General features: G+C 41.6%; 2 protein-coding genes across 4 annotated transcripts in view; one reads left to right on the top strand and one right to left on the bottom strand.

Annotated features, from left to right (window-relative positions):
• Window positions 1–8498: 8498 nt before the first annotated feature.
• LOC113014084 (uncharacterized) lies at window positions 8499–17902 on the top strand. 2 transcript variants are annotated; one of them, XM_026155423.1, is made up of 3 exons: window positions 8499–8816; window positions 9126–9174; window positions 11601–17902. In XM_026155423.1, the coding sequence occupies exon 3, from the start codon at window positions 11607–11609 to the stop codon at window positions 17433–17435; it is 5829 nt and encodes a 1942-aa protein (XP_026011208.1). In that variant the 5' UTR covers window positions 8499–8816; window positions 9126–9174; window positions 11601–11606; the 3' UTR covers window positions 17436–17902. The 2 variants fall into 2 exon arrangements, with proteins under 2 accessions (XP_026011208.1, XP_026011271.1); XM_026155486.1 differs by lacking the exon at window positions 9126–9174.
• The window catches only part of LOC113014197 (lymphocyte-specific protein 1-like), a 61504-nt gene continuing 49045 nt past the window's right edge, over window positions 10828–23286 (bottom strand). For both annotated transcript variants that reach the window (XM_026155689.1, XM_026155610.1), the window contains 4 exons: window positions 23163–23261; window positions 21658–21741; window positions 21469–21574; window positions 10828–11095 (listed from right to left, as the gene is read on the bottom strand). In XM_026155689.1, the coding sequence (XP_026011474.1) occupies window positions 11070–11095; window positions 21469–21574; window positions 21658–21741; window positions 23163–23261 (315 nt within the window). In that variant the 3' untranslated portion in view covers window positions 10828–11069. The remainder of the gene's footprint in view (window positions 11096–21468; window positions 21575–21657; window positions 21742–23162; window positions 23262–23286) is intronic.

The following is a 23286-nucleotide window of genomic DNA, read 5'->3' on the forward strand; positions in this document are numbered from 1 at the left end:
AGGCTAGCGATTTTGCAAGCCCTGTATCTGATTGAGGAATCACTCATCTTTGGAAAAGAGAGTTTATTACAGAGAAATGTGTCTTTCCAAAATAAAAGCTATACTATCCGCTTCTTCTGGGCTATATTCTCAGCAGCATAAGGAGAATCATGTGCTAACAGCTGTCTAAATGACTCGGCTAAAGTTAGTAGCATGCTTGTTGTTTTTGTCTTTGCACTAGGATGATGTCGGCGTAAATGTGCAGTCATATTCGTTGTGTTCCCACTAGTGATTTCAGGTTAATCTCGTTGAAATGACCTTAACGCCACAACACGGCAAATCTCCGTTAACGAGCTACCGCCGATCGCCCCGTGCATGGGGCTAGACGGCCAACACGTTAACGAGCTAACTGCCCTAACACACTAGCTCCCACCCATGTAATTGAGCATTGCACGGCACATCCAACATACTGTTTTACTTTAGTCCATGACTCGCTTACCTTCAGGGTCATACGTCACATGAAAACCAAAATAATTCCAAACGCCAGATCTGAATGGGGGAGGTCCATGTTGCAAGGAGAGCTTAACTTCTGTCTTGCTAGCTTGCCCTGCGCTCTTCCTTCTGACTATGCTGTCTGTGTTGAGCGCTCAGTGGATCTGCGCTGGACAGTGCAGCCTAGGCGGAGTAGTCGAACGCAGATTCACTGAGCGCTCAACACAGACAGCATCGTCAGAAGGAAAGTTGATAAAATAAATTACAAATGTTGTATTGTTCGATACATATGCGTACCAAACCGAAAGCACTGTATCGAACGGTTCAATATCGATACGAATATCGTTGCACCCCTAATATATATATATATATATATATATATATATATATATATATATATATATATGTATTTCCCGTAGTGCTGCATTAACATCATCTAGCAGACCTTCTGAGGGTACTTCACGTAATCTTGGTAACTGGCTACGGGGGATCCAGGTTTCAAGCTTGGCCATGATCCTATTTTTCAGGTCAGTTCCTCTCGCACTCAACGATCCTTCTCCTATCGCACTTGGGGCTATGTACCCAATCTCGGGTGGGGGTGATGATATCGCCCCCCTGACCTGGCGTCCTGACTCCTCCTTGCCGTAGCATTTGTGTTGTACCTCGTCAATCTCTAGCTGTGAGAGCAGTCCCTTCTTTCGAATGTTGGAACACTGAGCTACTAGTTGTTTCGCTGTCATTGTGGATGTTGGGTATCGAAGAATCCATAGGTCCCTCATCCTATTCATGTAGCCCCTTCCGCCGGGGTTACTTGCGTAGTAGCATTCCAACAACGCTCTGTTTTCGTCTCTTGCCCACCGATGCCTTCTTGTTCCAGTAGCCCACTTTTCGTCAGGGTGCCCTGGTTCCTCAACACCTGACGCGGACCTTGTTGACTTCCAGATACAGACGGACAAAATGGTGGTGGCTAACCAACCATAGTGGTGGTAGACAAACAGAAGAAGACGGCCGTAGTGATCGATGTAGCGGTTCCGAATGACAGCAATATCAGGAAGAAGGAACACGAGAAGCTGGAGAAATACCAAGGGCTCAGAGAAGAGCTCGAGAGGATGTGGAGGGTGAAGGTAACGGTGGTCCCTGTGGTAATCGGAGCACTAGGTGCGGTGACTCCCAAGCTAGGCGAGTGGCTCCAGCAGATCCCGGGAACAACATCGGAGATCTCTGTCCAGAAGAGCGCAGTCCTGGGAACAGCTAAGATACTGCGCAGGACCCTCAAGCTCCCAGGCCTCTGGTAGAGGACCCGAGCTTGAAGGATAAACCGCCCGCAGGGGCGTGCTGGGTGTTTTTATGTATATATATATATATATATATATATATATATATATATATATGTATATATGTATATATATATATATATATATATATATATATATATATATATATATATATTTAGTCTGTGAACTGTGACTATTTTATTAATATTTTGCTCTTTACTATTTTGTTCTACTGTACCATTCTGCTGAGTGACTGTCTTCTGCTCATCAAATACATTTCATTGCAATGTTGACCCAGTGCTAACTTGCATATGACAAATAAAACTTAAAACTGAAGTGTTAAACATATTGTAACGTGCGGTGGAGATGAAGCCAGCCGCCTACAGCCAGATGCCGGACATTTATTAAAGGACTTTCTCTGCACAAAGCATGAACTGTTTTTATTGGAAAATTACAAGACCAAGCAATATGAAAAAAGTGTACTTAAACAGTGTGGCCTTAATCTATCGCAGAGGTGTGCAGGTGGATAGCGAATGAGCAACAGCTTTTGACTTTCCAAAAGTACTCATTTATTTACAATATCAAAAATAAAAGTGCTACCTCTACCACACATTACACGAGAGCACACACGGGAGCATCCATTACAGGAGGAGTGCGAAGAAGAACAAAAAGGGGATGACACACCAGTCATGAGACAGGAGGCGCCACCATGTGGTGATACACTGCATTACAATAGCAACTATTACATAGTCCCCCTGGTGAGAAAAAGGCTGTCCTCAGCCGTACACAGCTGAAAAAGCACACACCGCACCTAACAGTACCCTATACATAGAGGTTACAGCTAAGATTGGTGCACACACACAGGGCAAAAGACCATTTAAAAATGAAATTGGTGAAAATAAGACGAATATGTACAGTGGAAAATCAGTTTCCTTAGATTTTTCACTTTTTTTTTTTTAAGTAAATGCCAAGAATGAATCTTAACACACTAAAGAGCCATAAAACTGGATTAAGTAGAGCAAACAGAAACATCTTGACTCAAAATAGCAATGCAACAAGACAGCATCAAACAGGTTTAACCAAAACATTTCACTTCAGATCAAGCCTGGTTGTGTGAAAATCATTAGTCCATCTTTTGTTGCTCCAGCCAGACGTAACTCTGGGGCAACGTCTGGCCGTGAAATTATAATGTCCACCAGCAGCTGGGTGCTGGACAGATCTGGGTGAAAGACTGTCTGAAACAGCTCCCACACCAGAAGAAGAGTCAATGTCCGGTAAATCAAAGGGGAATGGCTCAGAGTCAATGTCAGTGTCTGCAGGGCGGCCAGGGTGGGTCTGAGAGTCAGAGTTCAGATCCCCTGCGGTCTCTCTCCCAGCAGGTGATGAAACAAAATGTTCTTTGGAAGTGAGAGAGTCCCAGGTATGGAACGGTTGCATGTTCACAACATGATAAACACCTGCATCCACACCGGAGTCCACCCAAGTGAGCTTGTAATTAACATCACTGAGTCTCTGAGATACACACAATGGTCCCTGAAACAGTGGTGCAACTTTAGCAGTAAAGTTAGACTGAGCATCTGACCTGGGGTGCGTCTTAACTCTCAAAAGGTCACCAACACGAAACGTGGCATGTCGATGTCTCAAGTCATAGTAATGTTTTTGTCTGTCATGGCTATAGTCCAGAGCTGCTTTGGCGTGGTCATGAGCTTCCTGCAGGGAGGCTCTCAGAGTCTCAGGGTAAGGCACACCCAGTTCATCAACACCTGCTGTAGAAGGCTGAGTGATAAGGTCAAGCGGGGTGTCTAACTCACGACCATAAAGCATCATGGCAGGAGTCATACCTGTCCTGTCATGGGGGGCGGTACGCAGAGCAAAGCAAATCTGAGGGAGAAACTTGTCCCATGATGTGTGCTTATCACCTACATAAGCGCGGATTGCAGTTTTCAGAGTCCGGTTGACCTGTTCAGTAGCATTTGTCTGAGGGTGATATGCCGTAGTGAGTCTGTGCACCGAGCCTAAGGCAGAAACAACATGTTCAAAAAGCTCACTCACAAAAGGAGACCCTCTGTCAGAAATCACGTAAGTGGGTGTACCATGTCTAGCAAAAATGTCAGTGACGAATTTACCAGCTGCTACCTGAGATGTAGCTTCTTTGACAGTGCTGGCTTCAACCCATTTAGTCAACAAACACGATCAAATAAGCATTACCAGTGGGGGTGCGGGGAAGTGGCCCAACAAAATCCACACCCACATACTCCCAGGGTTTCTGGGGGACAATGGGAACCATAAGACCAGCTGCTTTTTTCTGACTTGGCTTGGTGAGTTGGCACACTGAGCATGAAATCACATAGCGTTTCACATCAGCTGCCATTTTGGGCCAGAAAAACCTAAAACGCAGTCTAGCCAATGTCACACCCAAGTGACCTGCTGTGGAGTGGTCGCGGTAATAGTCCAGCAAGGTGCCTCTCATGGAAGTAGGGGCAAATAGTTTCAGCTCTTTCAAAGGGTGCAAAGGACATGTGGACTTGGGTTCTCTGTAATACAAAAGAGAGTCATACACAACATACTGTAACAAGGTGGCACTGTCCGAGCTGTTCAGAGAGTCTGCTTCAATGTCTCTGAGGAGTGGACCTGTGACATGATCGTCTAACTGCAGCTGTCTCAATTGTGAACGGTCAGCCAGAATGACGGGGGGCAGAGTACGAATGTCCAGGCTGCCCATAACAGCATGATCTGGTAAAAGATCAGTCGGCCTGTCACAGGTCAGAGGCAAAGGGTTGCGTGACAGTGCGTCGGAAACTTTGTTTTGTGCACCCGGTTTGTGCACTATTGTGAAATCAAAGTCCTGCAAGCGAAATGACCAGCGGGCGAGTCGGCCCGTTGGGTTTTGACGAGACATGAGCCACCTGAGACTGTTGTGGTCAGTGAAGATAGTAACATGAACACCTTCAACATATGGGCGGAAGTGTTCCAGGGCCCATATCACAGCAAGGCACTCCTTCTCTGAAGTGCAGTAGGGTAGTTCAGCTTTGTGAAGGGAGCGACTAGCAAAAGCCACAACATACTCACGACCCTTGTCATTCTTTTGCATCAACACTGCCCCAAGACCCATGTCACATGCATCAGCGTGAATGGAAAAGGGGGGGTTGAGGTCTGGGAATGACAGGATCGGGGCTGATGTGACATGGTCCTTCAAAGTGTCCATGGCCCTTCGACAGCTGTCATCCCAGTGGAAAGCATTGTCCTTTCTGGTGATGGCGTGAAGAGGTTCAGCATGGCAGGCATAATTCTGAATGAAGCGCCGATAATAGCCAGTCAAGCCAAGGAACTGACCGACGTGTTTCACCGAGGTTGGGGTTACAAACTCCTTAACCGCCTTTACTTTGTCTGGATCGAGCTTAACACCTGATGATGTGATGCGGTACCCGAGAAAGGTGAATTCATCGAGGCAGAATTGGCACTTTTTGAGCTTTAATGACAAGCCAGCAGCCTAGAGTCTGCCCAGCACCTCCTCAAGATCCACCAAGTGCTGTTCAAAGGTAGGTGAGGCGATAACAATGTCATCCAGGTAGACTGCGCATGTTTTGTAAATGAAGCCAGCAAGCACAGAGTTCATGAGTCTCTGAAAAGTTGCAGGTGCGTTGCAGAGCACAAAAGGCAGCACCCGAAACTGAAAGAGACCCCAGTGAGAGATGAAGGCAGTTTTAGGCTTCGAGTCCTCTGCTACCGCAACCTGCCAATAGCCTTGCGCTAAGTCCAATGTCGAGACAAACTTTCCCCGTGCCAGAAAGTCCAAAGACTCATCTACACGAGGCAGGGGATAAGAGTCTTTTCAGGTAACTTGGTTGAGCCCTCGAAAGTCCACACAAAACCTTGGTTCCGCGGCAGCTCTATTTACAATGACTACAGGAGCTGCCCAAGGGCATGTGGAAGGTTCAATGATGTTGTCCTTCAACATTTGTTGCACTTGTTTGTCAATCACACGTTTCTTAGCAGGTGATGTGCGGTAGGGTGGGAGATTGACAGGTGTTGCATTGCCAGTCTCTATGGCGTGCTCAGTGAGAGCCGTTCGACCAAGTTGACCATCAAACAAGGAGCTAAACTTGCTGAGCAGATTGAGTAAAGCATCCTTGTTGTTCTCTGAGAGACTTGCTTCAGACAGTTTGGCTGTTAAGTCTGAGCGAATCAAGTCCAAAGACATCAGTGTTCCAGGTGAATGTGAGTAATCATTTTGAAGGTCCTCTTCATTGTCTGCGAGTGGGCAGGGGATGTCCTCAATGTAGACTGTTCTAGTGGGAATGTGAATAGAAACAGAAGCTCTTGCCATAAAATCCATTCCCAGAATGAAAGGAGAGGACAAATCTGGTATTATTGCAAAACGCTGGTAAAGGTTTTTGTTCATGAATCCAATATTGAGCCAAATAGCACCGTCAGGGATACAGGGCGCATTATTGGCGAGGTTAACTGCAGGACAATTCCACTCACTTGTTTTTCTAGGGTAAGAGTCATTTACTTGAATGAGATCTGTTCGTACAGCTGAGAGGGAAGCACCCGTGTCGAGGGTAGCATCCACAGATGAAGCATTGAAGTTCACTTTCGTTCTTAGTGGGGTATTCCAGTGGACTTGTGAAAAATTGTCTTCCAAGTATCCAAGACTGTGTCCACCCTGTAGTGAATCGGGCGTGTGAGGCTCCGTTAGTAACTGGGGGAAGGTTGGCCTCTGTGAAATGTCCTCCCCTCCTGTAGTTTCCTGACTGCCTGTATTGTGGCTGGAATGTGGTGCTGCTTAATTCCACCTTTTCATGGCCAGGGTCAGATGGGCCAGGTACCAGCAATGGCTGGACTGGGCCATGCCTAGCGGTGTTTGAGGCTCGTTGTGGCAAATGAGGTTGGGTGTTACAGTTTGGGCAGGTGCGTGTAGTGAACCCTGGCTGAGAGCATTTGAAGCAGTAAGGTTCAGGCTTATAGTTGTCTTTGCCACATAAAGCAGGCTGTGGTCTTTGTGGTCACTGAGTGAAGCTCATGAACACGTAGCAGCAGGTCCATTACAGAAGTGACATTAGCACCATACAGGGCAACTCTGTATTTTTCAAGAGCATGTTTACTAATTAGGTCGATTCTGTCTTTTTCAGGTGGAGGACTCTTCAGTTTGTCAAACTCACTCAACATGTGAGCAACAAAGGTTGGGAGCGGTTCGTCCTGAGCCTGAACATGATCCAAAATTCCTCTCAGGATGTGTTCTTGGTTGTCGGAGGGCAGAAAAACTGTCTTAAACAGTTGACAGAATTGAGCCCATGATGTGATGTGGGAGCTCAATGCCTTGAACCATTTCCCGGGCTCTTTTGCAAGAAAGTGTGGCAGTTCGTTTAGCAATTGCCCATCGGTTAGGTTCAATGAGGCTTTGTATGTGCCAACTGCATTTAACCAGTCCTCAGGTTGCACTTTGCCGTCCCCAGCATACACAGGAGGCTCCAGTTTGACGTGATGTAAAGCTGCCGCAATTACTCTGGAAGTGCTGCTGAGCTCAAGTGAGTGAGATGGGAGGAAAGGATTTGTAGGTTGAAATGGGTTGCTGGCCAGGAATGGATTGGTACTGTTGGTGGGTTCAGTTTTGTCCCTCGCAGGAACATGAGGTATCGATGTGGCCATTGGGAAAACAGGAGACTGTGGGACAGCAGGAGGGGGAGAATTCCCCGTTGTGAGTTGGTCCCACTGCTTTAGTAAACTCTGCTGTATGTTCAGTGAGTCACGTGAACAATCACTAAGCTTATTCACTTCAGTTCTTAACTCCACCACTTGTTGGCTAAGGCTAGGAGTCACATTTTCAACTATCTGGCACATAGGTAACGAGGTAAGTTCCATGTCTGAGTCAGAGTCGTCTGGGTAGTGTGCCATTGCGATTTCAAAAAAAATATTAAGCCGCTTCAGGGCACAGCGCAGTTATTGATGTAGCAGTAAAAGAGTCAGTTAGGTCAGACTAGAAAGACAAAACTGCAAAAATGCGTTCAAGATTAAATTTAGAAAAACCACAAATAAAATTTCGCCCAACAACTGAAATTAGACTGGAGTGATCAGAACCATGTTATTACAATAGCGTGGAAGTGGAGTGGGTAGGGGTGAGCTGCCGTTTCTTTTGATCACCCATTTTCTCCTGTTTTGAATTAGTTAAGGAGGTTAGACTCTGTCTTTATTTTTGACTTTGTTTTGGTAAGGTCAGGGGTGCAAGATTTGTGTAGATTTGTTTTTGTTTATTATTTTGGCCTTGGCTCACCCTGAAGTGTTGACACTCCCGTTTTGTTGTTCCTCTTTTTTTTCACTTTGTAAATAAATCACATTATAAAGAACGGATTTGTTTCCTGTGGCTGCTTGGGTCTTGTAATATTTGCAATGCAGTGAATTGCCGAATATCCCCACCCCATCTTTTAAAACTGAGTGATAGTTAGTTATTAATTTCAGGTATCAGAGCTCAGTATTCAACAACCAGCATCCCAGCACAGTTTCACATAAATAAGTATATTGACAATACTATCTCATAGTTGCTACACTGTGCGGCACAATACTGCCTCTGGTGGTAAATTCTATATCTATACTTTCAGAGGCAAAAAAGATTGTCATACTAATTTATTAATCACAACTTTATGATTGAGTCGCTAACCATATCATTATAGTGGACAACTAATTAGCCAGGTAACCATGCATGTTTTTTCTGTATTGCATGGCTGTGATGTAAACAACAATTAAATGTGGGTTACAAACCAGTGACCCCAGTCCAGCTGATGTCCACCCGGATGACTAAGTTGCTGTAAATAAAAGTTACCACCTTTCTTCAGGTAGAGGTGGCCTTCAGCTGCCTGTAGGGGCGGCACCTCCGCCATCTCAGGTGGCATGGAAACCCCCCCATCTGCCATTGCAACACACACTGCAGGAAACATTTTTATTTTTGGAGTAGCCACGGCCACTGTAGCTTGCTCCCCAAGGCTCAAATTCACTTCAGGACGGGACGGCCCTGTGGCACCCTGAGCTGGGATTAACAAGCAGAGAGCAGTTGGTCCTGACAGCCACTCACTGAAGGTAAACCAGTCAAACTCAGTGTCTGTTTGATTGACAAGCTGGTGGTTCTTTAACATATTCCTGGGATTTGATAGCAACAAGTGCACGATGTGAAATCTTAAACGCATGATGCATATCAGACATAATATCCGTGAGAAGGAAAGCTTGCAATGCAAAGTTTAAAATGAACTTTTCAGCAGTTTTGTGCTATGACAGCAAAAATCAAAGCACGAACCAGTTTTCAATCAAAACTGTGCAACAACAGATTTATTCTTGTCTAAATTAATTCTTCAATTATTTTCTTACACAAAAATGTTGTTTGCTTTGCAGTTTGACCAATAAAACACAAACAACATCTACCTAACACTTAACACTTCAGGTAAGTGTTTCGAATATGTGCAGCACTCTGATAACAATTGTCATGCTCGGCCTCCATTTTGCCTAATTGAGCTCTTTAAAGATTGAGGTCATGACACAGTTTGAATGCAAGCAGCTAATCTTATACTTTCCTCTTTTGAGTTGCTGCTCTGGAGACCTCCCACGTCCAACCCCAGAGCCTTAAAAGGGGGTCTTCTTGAGTGTCAGCTGGCCTTCTTGTCACTGTGACAGCAGGAGTCACTTTGACAACAGGGGTTCATGATAAACATTTGCAGAAGACCTTCCAAATATCCAAGGGTGTTAAAATTTGAAGGTGGGGCAGAAGATTTCACAGAAGATTTGCTACAATTAATGTATTTAAAGGAAATCAAGCTCATGTAAGGGCTAAACGTCTGATGCTTTCTTCGGACCAAACTGGTGCAAGCAGGACAATAAAAATTTAAGAAAAATCATCACTTCGAAACATGAGGCTAAGCTCACACTGGGAGCAACTCAGAGGATTTGGCCCTGGGATTAATTTCCAGCAGACTGAGGCTGTTTCAGTGAGTGCAGGACAGCAGGCAGCAGGTGCTCGGTGTCAGGATGTTTGCTCTTATTTCCCTAAGACTAAAATTAGAGTGCAGACATTTTCTGCAGCCACCCAAAGATACTCCAGAGTTCAGGAGGAAAGGGAACGATTCAGCTCATACTCAGCAGCACAGACTGCTTGAGTCCACAACAAAACAACATTATATCCAACTGAAACTAAGCCGGTTTCAAGCCGGAGTTCAACTTTGTAGAGTAATTCTCTTTCATTTGCGTCTTAAATTTGCTTCTTTTATAGGTATGTCTGATAATCATGGTTTTAGGCTTTGACCTCTAATTCTGTTTGGTAAGGTGTGGCTTAGACAGTATAGTAGATAATCCGTGAAATGCTGTATTTGTAGATCTATCCTCAGTTGTTCTCTTTGTGCCAAAGTTTCCTATGCTGAACCTAAAGTTGCCCCTGATGGCTCCTGTTGCCATTGTTGTGTGAATGACTGTATGAACAAACACATTGTAAAACACTCTATACAAGCACAAATGCTAAAAAGTTGTTATGTAGGTGAGGACACTTTACCATTTGTGCCATCAGTGGTTGATCATTTTCAGCCGAGTTTACTCCCTCTCACTTTTTAAAACTTTGGTCATGGACTCAAAGCTACCACCCCTCTCCTCAACATGAATCTGGTCACCCTCCTGTATGTGTCAGTGAGCTTCCTTGGGTTTACTTTTATTTGGTACAGAGGCCATTTTTAAATCCTGCAGTCTTCTTGAGACACTATTTTTAGTAGCAGTTTGTCATCCTTTCAAAGCAGTCTTGCCTTAAGGAAGGACTTTACATGCCTTTCTATTTCAAATAGTGACACTTCTTGTAACTGTGCAGCATCTTCAGGACCCAATTAAAAGTTATGAAACCTGCTAATGAGCCTGCTGTCATATGAGCTCATAGTTTCCCAAACCTAGCTGAAAACTTGGCCTGGAGCCCATCCGCAGAGGTTAAATCAGTAAATCTAGCATGCAGATGAATTCTGGGCACACAGCAAAAGATTTTAAGTGCACCTAAGCAGCAAATCAATGAATGCAAAAGAAGAAAATTATAAACAGATAAAATACCATAATCAATCATCAGCACTCAGTGTAACTGAATTTATTTATCTGTAGTCAAAGATGTATTAAGTTCCATCAGATATCATTCACAGAAAAATATAGTATAAACAGAGATAGGATCTACTTTTTGCTTCACTACATTTTGCAATATTACAACAAAGTGCCACAAGAAACAGAAAATTTAAGTACTTTCCCCAACCTAAAGGCAGAAATACAGAGAATTGTCAAGTGATAGTGGCATTGTACTTTCAAAATCCAACATGCGTTTTACAAATCTTCATAGAAGTGGCCAACTGTGAAGGAAAAAACAAACAAACATTATTAGCATTTACACTTGTAGAATGAATTACCTTTATCAAACACCTATTATCTCTAATTAATGAAGATAGGTTGCTCATAATATTTCTGGCACTTCATGTGTACATTTTGTGTCAACTTTGTTGTGGAACAAAAACAACATTTGCAGCTGTGCAGCGACTGAGATTATCATGCATTGCAACATCTCATAAAAAAAAACAAAAAAAGCTGCTCTGAAGACTTAATAGTCTATTTCTTAAGCCTTAAAAGGGAATTCCAAAACCTTTTTCATCATCAGTGTGTTTAGCAATGGTGATGTCTAACATCATCACAAAAGTATTTGTTTGATGTTTTTATAGAGTTAATTTCTTTTTTGAGGAAATGTTGTCTTTGTCTAATTACAAATATTGACTAAGCAAACTAGTCTTAGTCAGAACTCTTCTTTTGCATTATTTAGACTAATCCATCATCTCTCACTGACGTATGTCACCTGTTTTGTAGTGTGAAATGCTGATGGAAATCAACTACAGCAACGGGCTGGAGTCTGACCTTTCCCAGCCATATCCTCCGCCCTTATTGCCAAAGCCGGGAAAAGACAACGCAAGACTTCAGAAACTCAAGAAGAAGAGAGCCAAGAAAAAAGGCAGCCTCACACAGACGCCAATCCCCTTTCGCTCCTGTTTGTCGCCTGTCAACGAAGCAAGCACAGACCTCGAACACAGCGACCAGTCTAGCCCACCAAAGACACCAGATTCAGTCTACATTGCTGATTCATCTGTTTTTGGTTTTCCCTTTGGTTCCCTTTATAGTTACTCTCCATCTGCATTCCCTCATTCTCAGAGTATCTCGTATGGCCAAACTGGTGGCTTCCCTCCTCAGCCCCTTGCAGCTCAGATCAGGACAGTAGACGAGCAGGTAGCTCCGCTGTATGAGTGCTCCTCTTTCTTATTTGACGATGCTACTCCTTTTACAATGCCACCTTTGAGTCCACCAGCCCTCTTGCCACCCGATAAGCCTAAAACGTCACTTCTTTCTTCTACTGTCAATGTAAACATGACACAAAATTCCCATGGGTCAGCCACAACAGTCCCTCCAGTCACTATGTTGCAGTCCAGCCCTAAAATATCAACTCATGGCTTGACCCTCTCCCCAGCTGCCACCCACTATGGCCCAGACCTGGCACCTCCTCAAGCTGCAGAACAACCTTCTGTTCCAGTGCTGAGATCAATTTACAACAGTCACACACAACCTTTTATTTCGAGCCAGAGGGAGAACGATACTGGTTCAAAGGACAACCCTCAGAGCCAGATATCGTCTTGGACCGCCAGACCTACCAGTAATAGCCACTTTGTTCCAAGCCACATGTCTCCTGAAGTAACCGCCTCAAAAATATCACTTGTTGAAGCAGTGAAAGAGCCAAAGCCTGAAGTCACACAAACTAGGATTTATACATCAAAGGCAACATTTTATGAAATTTCTAAACCTTCCTCCATCCAAGACCTCACAGCAATACATTCAGCTTACCATGGTGCACAATTATCTGCCACATTCAAGGAGAAAACAGCTGTGTCAGTGGTGAAAACAGAGGAGAACACATCATTTTCTAGGACACAGCATGGAAGACCCAAGACTCCCTCTTGCATGCCAAATCGAGTATCCACACCCATTTTTGAAATATCAAAACCTAACCCGCTTTTATTTGCCGCAAGTCCTGCATTCAGCTCTTCTGAAGATATGCAAGTACCTGCTCTCCCCAAGGAGGCTCCAAGACACAATTCAGTGATTCACACTAGTGCTATAAGTAAACCCCCAGCTGCCACAGAAGAACAAAGGCAGACTCATAATAATAACATGTCTGCTTTCAAGCAAGCCAGCAATTACAAAGAGGTAGACATTCATACCCAGAGGAGTTCTATAAATTTAAGTGTTGGCAGTTCAGAGCTGTGCCATAGAGAGAAAATGACTGTACCTAACATCCCCATGGTCAAACCAACACCAACAGGACTTGTCACTCCAAAACAAAATGCAGGACACTTTTCTGGAAATGAAGCTTTGTCTTTGCCAAAGATTCCATCATTTCTTTACGTGCCAAAGACTCCTAACCCTACACCAGTGACATCAGTCCAAATACCACCGTGTTCCAGCCCAGTGTCCACCACCTATCGCCCTCCTGTCATCGAGGCACGCAAGTCTTTGACATCACTGCTGGAGAGTCAAATGTCATTAGCAAATTCAAAGCCCAAATCACGATCTACATATTATGGGCTGACTCCAGCTGAATATGCTGCCTATGGTGGAATTAGGACTATCACATCACATCACAGCCATGTATCCCCGAGGAATAATGAAAGCTTTGCCGATAAACTACACTCAGATGTATGCATAGATGGCTCAGATATCTCAAAGCCAGAAAAACAGCTCAATGGACATGAGGTTCTGCCCTCTTCAGTTCACAGTTTACAACCTGTGTCATCATCAAACAATTCTGAACATGCAGCTGAACAGATTATATCTTGTAGGAAAGATGTCTTTGAGGAAAATTGGTCTGAAGCTCACAGTAATGGAATGCAATCACTTAAAACATCTAACGTGGACACAGTAAAACCTGAGATTCCCCTTGGCTTGGCACAGAAAACAATACAACAATCCCCAAGTGATGTATCCACACCAAAAGCCTCATACTCTGAGGCTCCAATACCAATACCTAAAGCAGGTGAGGTACTCACACAAAGTGTGGCACAGTTTTCTGTAGAGGCAGCACTAAAATGCCTCACTGATAACAATGGTTTGTCAAGTTCTTCCTCAGCCTTAACTAAAATACATCTAAATGCAGAAACACACCCTGAAGCAAAACTGGTACATTTTATAGAAAATGGTTACAAGCCCAATAAAACACCTCCAGTTTCACAGACTAATAAAAGAGACCAGTCAGGAAAAACAGAGCTAGGCCCAGTCCAAACTTACGAAACTGCTGGTGGAGTCAGTTTGCCAAATGTCCAAATCAATGCCAAGCCCGAGAAAAACCTGTCCGACTGTGAAAACCCATTAGTTCAATCTCCTCCCACACAGACAGAGTCCAAATTCTCAGAAAGCGACATAATTAATGATGAGTTCAACTCAGGAATGCAGCAGTCCAACAAAATGTTGATTAAAATACCTGCCGAAGCCACACTACACAAACAAAGGGAAGATGTCAAAAAGCAAACTAAAGTGTCCACTAAGACAAACATTGGGAACATTATGCCTTTAATGGCCGAATGCATCCCTGATATATCAATCAGTGAGCCCACTTTTTTAAATATGCACCCTAAGAAGACAGTTATCACAGCCCCAAGATCTGTGGTATCCTATGGGCCTGTCACAGCATCTGTATGTTCTGCCGAGTATAGTATCTACACACAACCTGTAGCTGACCAAAGACCCAAATTTATACAACCACCCAAAGCAGAAATGCAGGTTTATACACATAATCAACCAGTTGAAAATAAGAGCTGTCTGCCCATGTTATCAAATATGTCTGTAAATACAGAACCAAACCCTCCTGCCCTACATACCGCCATAATTCAGTCACCCAAGATTTCAAACAAAAACCCTTTAAAATCAGACTCATTCAATGTGCCAGCAAAAGAGCCTCAAAAGCTTACAAATATTAGCAAAAATATAAACACACAGACTATAGAATCCAGTAATCAAAGTAATGTTGTTCAAGGGATACGTTTTTACACAAACTCTAGCAGAGTAATTGCTCAACAAGCAACTGAAATCGTTCTTAATACTAAAGATGGAGTAATATCAAGCCAAGCAAATACAGAACCCAAACTGACAAATTATATTAATACTGATGCTAACAGAGACAAAAACTCAGCAGTTGACAAAGTACATCCACAGGCCATCACTGAGAGAGAAGGTTTATTAACTGATAATATGGCAATAGAATGTCTTTCCACTACAATTTCCAAAACAGAAAACATGCAAGAAAATTGTGAGTTTGAAACAAAACAAGCTGCTCCTAGTCTTTCAAAAGGGACCACAGCGGTTAGCATACCCTTAAATGAAAACAAACTAGCCAGCAAACCAAATGCAAACTCTTTCACAGATGCAGTTCCACCAAGATTATTAAGAAATCTGGAGGCAATTCAACTGGAAAAGACACAGTCAAACAATTTCCAGAACAGCAATACTCAGTTTATTCCTCCTGCTGAAACCAAAGTCCCCAACAGGCTTAACATGGAAACTGCCCTGCCAATAACGGCAGATGCAGCAGTGAGTGGTAATCCAATATTTAATGCTTCACAAGCTGGTAAGCAAACATTGCCTCCTAGCCCTACAATGAGGCATATGATACCAAAAGGCCCTCAGATGAAAAATGACAGATCTGAGAGTCTATCTTCAATAAAGCCAGTCATGAATACTTCTCTTTGTGGCTCTGTTGATGGTAACCAGTTTGGCAAATCATCTGACACACCTGAACAACAAATTGCTACTAGAAACCATGTGAATAAACAAGTCTCTTCCAGCGAGCCAGTTATAAGCAATAAATCTTCAGCAACTCCACCTAGAAAACTGAAAAACTCTGAAATATCTATGGATACAACAACTTCCCTTTGTACTGTTCATACTGCACCATATTGCGCATCTATGGAGCAGCAAACTACACAACTGGCAAGATCTAGTCAAATTATTGGAAATAATGCTCAGACTGTGAATTCAGTGGGCTCTCAGACTCTACTGAAACAACTTAGTTCTGCCACTGAAACAAACAAATCAATAGAAACTAACATGTGTGTTGTAAATTCTCCTATAATCTCTTATGGTGCTTCAAATAAACAGCCTGCTACAAATTTTCAATGGTTCAATGAAGCCACCAGTAATTTAAAAGTCCCGCATAGCCCCAATACAGCAACTAAACCTTCCCCTCTACCAGAGAGAAGAGTGTGTAATACACCTAAACAATCATGTACTCCTACCATACCCCTGTCCCCTCAAAGCTCTGTGACGTTAAACCATGTGACAGAAATAAACCCCTCTACTACCATAATGAACGATCAGATAAACCCTCCAATTACAGCTTTTCAAAATAATACACCTACTAGAACCACCGAGCCATTTGCTATCTTAGAGAATACCTCAAAAACAGAAATAAAACCCCTTAGAACTAATGATACTTCAGCCACTGAGGTAAAAATAAACTCCCCAATTCAACACAATAAAATTTCAGCTCAAGATGTAAAACTCCCCCAACTAAGCACTGACGCTAGTATTCTCACCCATCACAGCTATTCTTCGCTGCTTAGTGGACCTAGAGCAGAAGCAAAACCTCCCATTAAGCAGGTCGGTCTTGGGTCTCCAAGACAGTCATCAGATGTACAAATAGAATCCTCAAAGTGTCCCCAGTATGTGGCTCAGGTTAGCTCACCAACTATTAGTGTTCATTCTATGACAGAGCAACTTGTAGAGAGCATTTCCCCCACAAATCCAGCAACAGATACTGTCATGAAACCACCCATGATTAAAGCCGATGTGATTGATTCTGCCACTCCTGCCTCTCTGCCTCAGGCCTCAATCTCAGTAAAAGCTCCATCCCCAAACAGAGGAACGTCACCGCTATCTCAGCAAAAAACTGGACTCAAAGGCAAGGATGTTCTCAAGTCCAAACCAGCTGCACCAACAGGAACCCCGATAGTCGAAGCCTCCACGAAGTCAGTGACATCAACTGCATCTTCAATTGCTGACAAGAAGCCTGTTGCAGCAGAAAAATCTCCTTCATCCAGTGAGCAGAAAGCAGCCCAGAAGCCAAAAGGCCTTAAGAGTAAGCTTAGTGGTTGGACACGACTGAAGAAGCACATGGTCGTTGAGCCAGAGGAACCCCAGTTTCCAGAGCCAGAGGCTAAACCTCAGGTTAATTCCAGTGGCAGCAATAAGAAAATAGAACAAATTGATAACAAGTTGACAGCAGACCAACATGATCAGGAGGTAGCTACGAACAAAGAAGGTCCTAAAGCACTGAAGATGTGGGATGCACTCCTCTTTCAGATGTTCTCCACTAAAGAGCGAATTATGCACCAGATCAACGCCAACAAGACTGATTCAGACAAGAAAAAGTCTGCTAAAGATAATCAGGCAGAGGTTCCTTCATTTGTCAATCGTCTCCCAATTTTACTGTACAGCCCTCGATTTGACGCCAGGAAGCTGAAAGAAGCAGTGGAGAAGCCACTCACAAAAATAGCAGCAGTGTTTGAAAGGGGGCTGATAAAACGGAAATCTCAGGAGGAAGAACGGAAGGACTTCAACAGAACAGCCAAAGGATTTGGTTCAACAAAAGCTGCAGATATGTAATGATGGAAATGATAATGATTTGAAAATTATATATCAAATCGCTAATTCATAACTCAATAGACAGAACACTGAAAGTGATTTGAAAAAAACAAACAAAAACAAAACATTGGCTGACTATTCTTGGAAAGGTGATGAAGGCTGCAAAATGACAGCAACGCTGCAACAAGTGTTTGACCCAAGGCTGGAACTTTGTCATTGCCGTGGTGTAGTTTAAAGTATAAAGGTAAAGAAAGTAATGAAAAAGTAAAGAAAAAAAGAAAAGAAATCCCTGCTACACAATAGATGTTTTCAAGTACTCTTAGTGGTGAAGAAGTGCAGGTTTACTTGACCAAAAAAGTAAACTTGACAAAATAAAACATAACGCAAAAAGGAGGAAAAATATTAAAGAAACACATTATAAAGTCTAAATCTACTTGCTTAAATTTTTCTTTTTTCATTTGATCGTGGGCTAGTTGGGAGTTTTAAATGCTTTTATTGTAGACTGTAGATTTGTTTGTTTTATTTGTAATGCTTGACCTTTTTCTATTTTTCTAAACAATTTAAAGCTTCTAGTATTCATTGCTGGCAGGCAGTTTATCTGTGTAATAAAAAGGGCTTTGACATTCCTGCAACAACAGGGCAGATGGATTTTGAAAGAAGGCACACTTCCTGAGACAAATGAAGATTCAACGTGTGGTCAGAATAAATGTAGGTTTCTGTAAGTCAGATATTGATGAGAAAAAAGTGTTGGTTTTCAAGCAAGGCAGGAAACAACAATCAGTGTATAGGTTGGCATACTGCAGAGGTGGGCATTAATGAAAAAATATTGTCTTAACTACAGGAGCAATGTTTATGGGTTTAGCCATGCTAGCAACTTTAGGACGTGGATAGACCATTCTTCCAATGGTACGGTGGTCTGTTGGGTGTTCTTGACCTAATATCTTCACCTTCTACGTAAAGAAGCAATATATTTTGTACTGATATCAATGCCCCTGTTAGAACACAACCAAATTATCGTTGTTTTTATCTGCCACAAATAGTCATGGTCAAGTCTGGGACTTCATTAGGTCCAAACTTTAGTTTGTCCAGTTCTCAGATACCAAAGTACCATACATAATGGCTTATTAATTAACAATAGCATGCTAGCATGCGAACACACTAGACTAAAATGATTATGGCTGTTAAGTGTTATGCCTGGTAAACTTGTGCTAGCTTTGTCACAATGTTATCAAAGCGTAAACACTGTTGTGCCTCAGTGCAGTCTGAGAGAGCTGCTAGCATGGCTCAAAACTTTTTTCTTTTTAATATCTTAATCATATATTGCTCAGGCTGGGGGCATCCCAGAATCAAATCCCTTTTCCATCACTCTTAATTCATAATGGTAAAGATTAGCTCCTCCGTCAGCAAAGTCAGTTACACCAACAGTTGCCTCAATGTGCTTTCTATTGTAAGGTAAAAAAAAACCCTACAATAATACAACAATACAAAATGATACCTATGAAAGTAGATATTTTCCTGTATGAGCATGTTGGAGAATGATAGTTTCCACCAAACAATGATGATATGATAAACTATCTTCATCTAGTTTGATAGTTAAAACAACATGAACTGTTTTATTGGTGAGGATTAGTTTTCTGCATTGTTACAAATTGTTAAGGGCTTCTGACTAAATTGCAGGAAGGATGTATATATATAACCACTGGTAAATGATGATGACAGTAAATATGGCTGATGTAGGAAGACAAACTGAAGGAAAATGAGTGAAGAGTAGATTTGTGATATTTCACGTGTCTGTCTATAGGATTGTGCTGGACGGGATGCTGTTTTGTTTAAATCTTTCTCTTACATTACTGGGATTCAACATCTGTTTAGTTTGGGTTTTTTTCTGAGATCACCATTGTGATGTGGAATTTCTTCATTGAAGGGACTTAAATCACGTAATCTAAAAACAGACCCATTTATTATGCTGATGCTTAATATATCTTTGTGTGATTTTTAAAAATATATAAAGTTTTGTGAAACTGTTGGATTTTTCTTTTTTTTTCCCTTCTCTGAGGAAATACTGTGAAAGTTCCAAGTGGCGGCACATCAGAGAGGATAGCTCATTAGAATGTTCCACTGTTATACTTATTATTTTCAGCCCCTCCAAAGTCTTAACATTTGACTTCCCCGTTTGGTCAAAAACAGGGAAAGATCTTTTTTTTTTTCTGATGGCAGTTTCCTGATGATGACAGTTTTGATGAAAAAAAATGCAAACAGGTAAAAATAGAGAAAATGTGACAGACTAATATAACACATTAGTTCACATTTGATGGTCAAGTGATTAATTCTGGAAATGGGCTAAAAAAAAGTTTCAGTGTGCATTTGAGCAAAAGCAACAAATCTTTTATTTGTTACTCAGACAATTGGGTTTAAGTAATTTAATTTCCAAATTTGAGTGTAAATATTGTTCAAGACTGAACCAATTTTAATTCTAACTTACATTTAAGATTCATACAGTAAAACCTTTAGCCAGTATTTCACATTTTAAAGTAAAAGTAAGGCTTTGGTATGTGGAAAAGCCATGGTTAAACTAACTGTAAAAGTACTTCCTCCCATTGCTCAAAAATTAAGCTAGATTATTTTCCATCAATATTCCACACATAGATTGTCTCATTTGAGCCCCGCCCACAATGTTATGACTTAGGGCTGGGCGATATGACCCAAAATTCATATCTCGATATATTTTAGCTGGATGGCGATATAAGATATATATCTCGATTTTTTTTTTTAAGCCATAAAGTAAGAACAAAAAGAGAGTTCTTAGTCAAAGCTGTTTCCCAGATGTCACACAGGCACTTTTATTAACATACAGCACAGATGTACATGAAAAATTACTCAAAATTAAATTATGAGCATTCATTAAATAATAATGCTCCATAAATAAAAGAAAACAAGGTTGTTTTTGTGCTAAACAAAGAGCTCACAATTGTGCAGTCAAAATGTAAACTAAAAGACGCTGAGCGTAATAACAAAGACAGACAGATTTCACAGCTGCTCTGTTCCCAAGTTTTACTGTGTGACTGATAGCCTGGAGTTTGAAATCCGCTTCATAACCACGTCTCTTACAGGTGCCATTTATGGTCCTTATACACACACAATACGGTAATATTACGTTGATGCACAGTACGTATAACTCCGCGAAGCTCCTCGGTAGCCGTAATGCGCTGACAATCTATCAAGCGGTGCAGCTTACCAAAGTCGTACTCAAACATTTTTGACAGATTGCTGAGCGCCGTGTACCACATAAAATTGGTTCGCGGCCATCAAGCACAACCAGAATTCATACATAAGGCGCGCTATCAACTTTTGAGAGAATGAAAGGATTTTAGGGTTAGCGTGGTTAGCTCGTTAGCGCAGTTAGCTCATTAGCATGTTTAGCTCGTTAACACGTTGACGCCGTCCAGCCCCACGCATGGGGCGATGCGCAGTAACTCGTTAACGGAGATTTGCCGTGTCCGTCTTGTCGCTGCCTGCACGTGAAGCGATGGGGGAGGAGGGGGAGTTGTCTTCAGTGAAGGCGAGGCGGAGTAACGTTGCGTAGAGACAAAAGTGGACGAAAGGGAGGCAAACTTGCGGCTCCACAACTATAATTATAACGTAACATAGACTATATCGATATAAAGGATATTGTCACATCTTATATCTCGTATAAAAATATATCGATATGTTTTAAAAACTCGATATATCGCCCAGCTCTATTATGACTCTATAAGAATATTTAATCACTTTTTCCCTGATCAGCTATCTCTCGATTATTGTGTGTTTTATCGAGCTCTTCATCATTTTCTATTTTGTATTTTATTGAGCTCCTTTTCTTTCTCCTTTTTGCTTGTTTTATTTTTATTTATTTTTATTTTTAACTTTTCCAAGCTATTTGCTGTTTCATAAAATTGTACTGAGCTGGGTCATTTTTGACATTCTGGCTGCTACGACATGACAAGTGTCCAACATTTTCCATTACAATAGTGCATCGTATCTAATGTTAGCATTACTAGTTAAAGGATTCTCTCACCTGACTGGCAGTTTATGTCCTCACTGCATCCGCTGTCAACAGAAACCTTCTCATACTTGCCGTGACCTGTCACCACAAATTTATATCTTTTGCCAGTGGAGCTCTCCTGCAATTCAGTCGATAAAAGAATATTGATCAAGACAAACGTTTAAAAGTTTCTGTTCCGCTATCCTCCATGTGAGCGTGTACCTTTCCTTCTTTCCCAGACGATAACGTGTCTCCAAGGCTCTCCCATAAATTTTTCTTGTTTAAAACACCACCAGGGTTGATTTCCTGAAAACAGGAACAGTAAACAAACCACACTTTGGTATCTCTGTCTGAAAGAGCAACATGTAAAAGCTGCTGATGTTGCCATGAGGGGGCAGACTTTCACTGCCTAGCCTGCAAACCTGAGGCTGATTTACACCAGACAGAAGAGAAAGTGGGAAGCGAAAACTTCAAGTAGAAAAGAACAGAGAATGATGTGGACTGAAAGACTTTAAAGAATAAGAAATAGTAAGAAATTTAGAGAATAGAGGAAAAGCTGAAACTGTATGAAACTGACAATAATAATAAAAATAAAAATAAATAATGATAGGAACGGAATCATAGCTAATTTTAGAGATTTTTGTGAATCTGACAATAAATAAATAAGAACAACAACAAAAAAGACATTTTAAGGTCACAGGATGACGAAAAATCTTAAAAATGGGCTTTTTAAATTATATTGGCATGAAAGACTGCCATGTGGGAATAGCTGAGCACTCTTAATGTCAAGCACTATCAATGTAGAAAAAACAACAATGTGCATAGCAAAGCCTGGCAGTGAAAGCAGATGACACACACATGAAGAGCGGGGCAAAGTTTGATTTGCTCTTTTACCAAATACTCATGACATCATTCCCTTGCAGATGGCAGAATTCAACATTGCTTCTGAAATCAAACTTTTCTTCTTTTAAGGTTCACTATTTTGTACTTTATTTTGTATTCACTTTAAGGATTCACATTATATGAATCTTATTTATTTACTGATTTAGAGAGGTCTGAAGTCTGAGCTTTTGGTTTTATTTATACAAACTACACTGACCTCATGATACTTTGGGTATGTTTAAGTTGAGCATCCACTGCTATAGCAGTATATACAATGACAAAAAATATGAAATATGAAAAAATATGAGCAATGGGGTACCCTTTAAACAAAAGCTGATAGCAGCTGACACCGTGAACAGTGTGATACTTAAAGAGTGTGTTATAAGCAAGAAAATATTCATGTTCAGAGAAACATCCATTAAAGCAGAAGAAGTAGTTTTGTGTAAAAAGCACTAACCACTAGCTTGTTGAATAAGAAGTTTTTCTTTTTGCTGTGTGTGTGGGTTTTTTGTTTTTTTTTAACTGTGACAAAATCTGAACAAAAACATGCTCTTAGAACCATAGAAATCTTCCTGGGAGGATTAATAAACATGGAAGCAGAGGACATCATCCTGACATCCTGGTAAATGTTGACTTTTGAGCCACCCAAACCGACCGTATGAACAGCATGCATTAAAATCGTAAATTAAACTTTTGGTTTTGTATATTTTTAAAGTAGTTGTTGCCTTTCCATTTTTGGTTGGAAAAAGACATAAAGACTGGGCAAAATACCTGTTTAAAAACTGATGTAATCAATTTAATGTAATTCATGTAGAAATAATAATAATAATAATGATATGACTTACGGCTGGTTTGGAGGGGGAGCTAGATCTGCTTCCGTCTTCACTTCCTTTCACCCACTGGTTGATGAGATCAGCAACACCCACTTTTAGAGCATCTGCGTCCTGAGAGGAAAGTGAGAAACATCAT

The sequence above is a fragment of the Astatotilapia calliptera genome, chromosome 1 (genome assembly GCF_900246225.1).
Source record: "Astatotilapia calliptera chromosome 1, fAstCal1.2, whole genome shotgun sequence".
NCBI lineage: Eukaryota > Metazoa > Chordata > Actinopteri > Cichliformes > Cichlidae > Astatotilapia > Astatotilapia calliptera.

Excerpts from the sequence above, each read along its gene's own strand:
- LOC113014084 (XM_026155423.1), top strand. The coding sequence starts at position 11,607 with ATGCTGATGGAAATCAACTACAGCAACGGGCTGGAGTCTGACCTTTCC.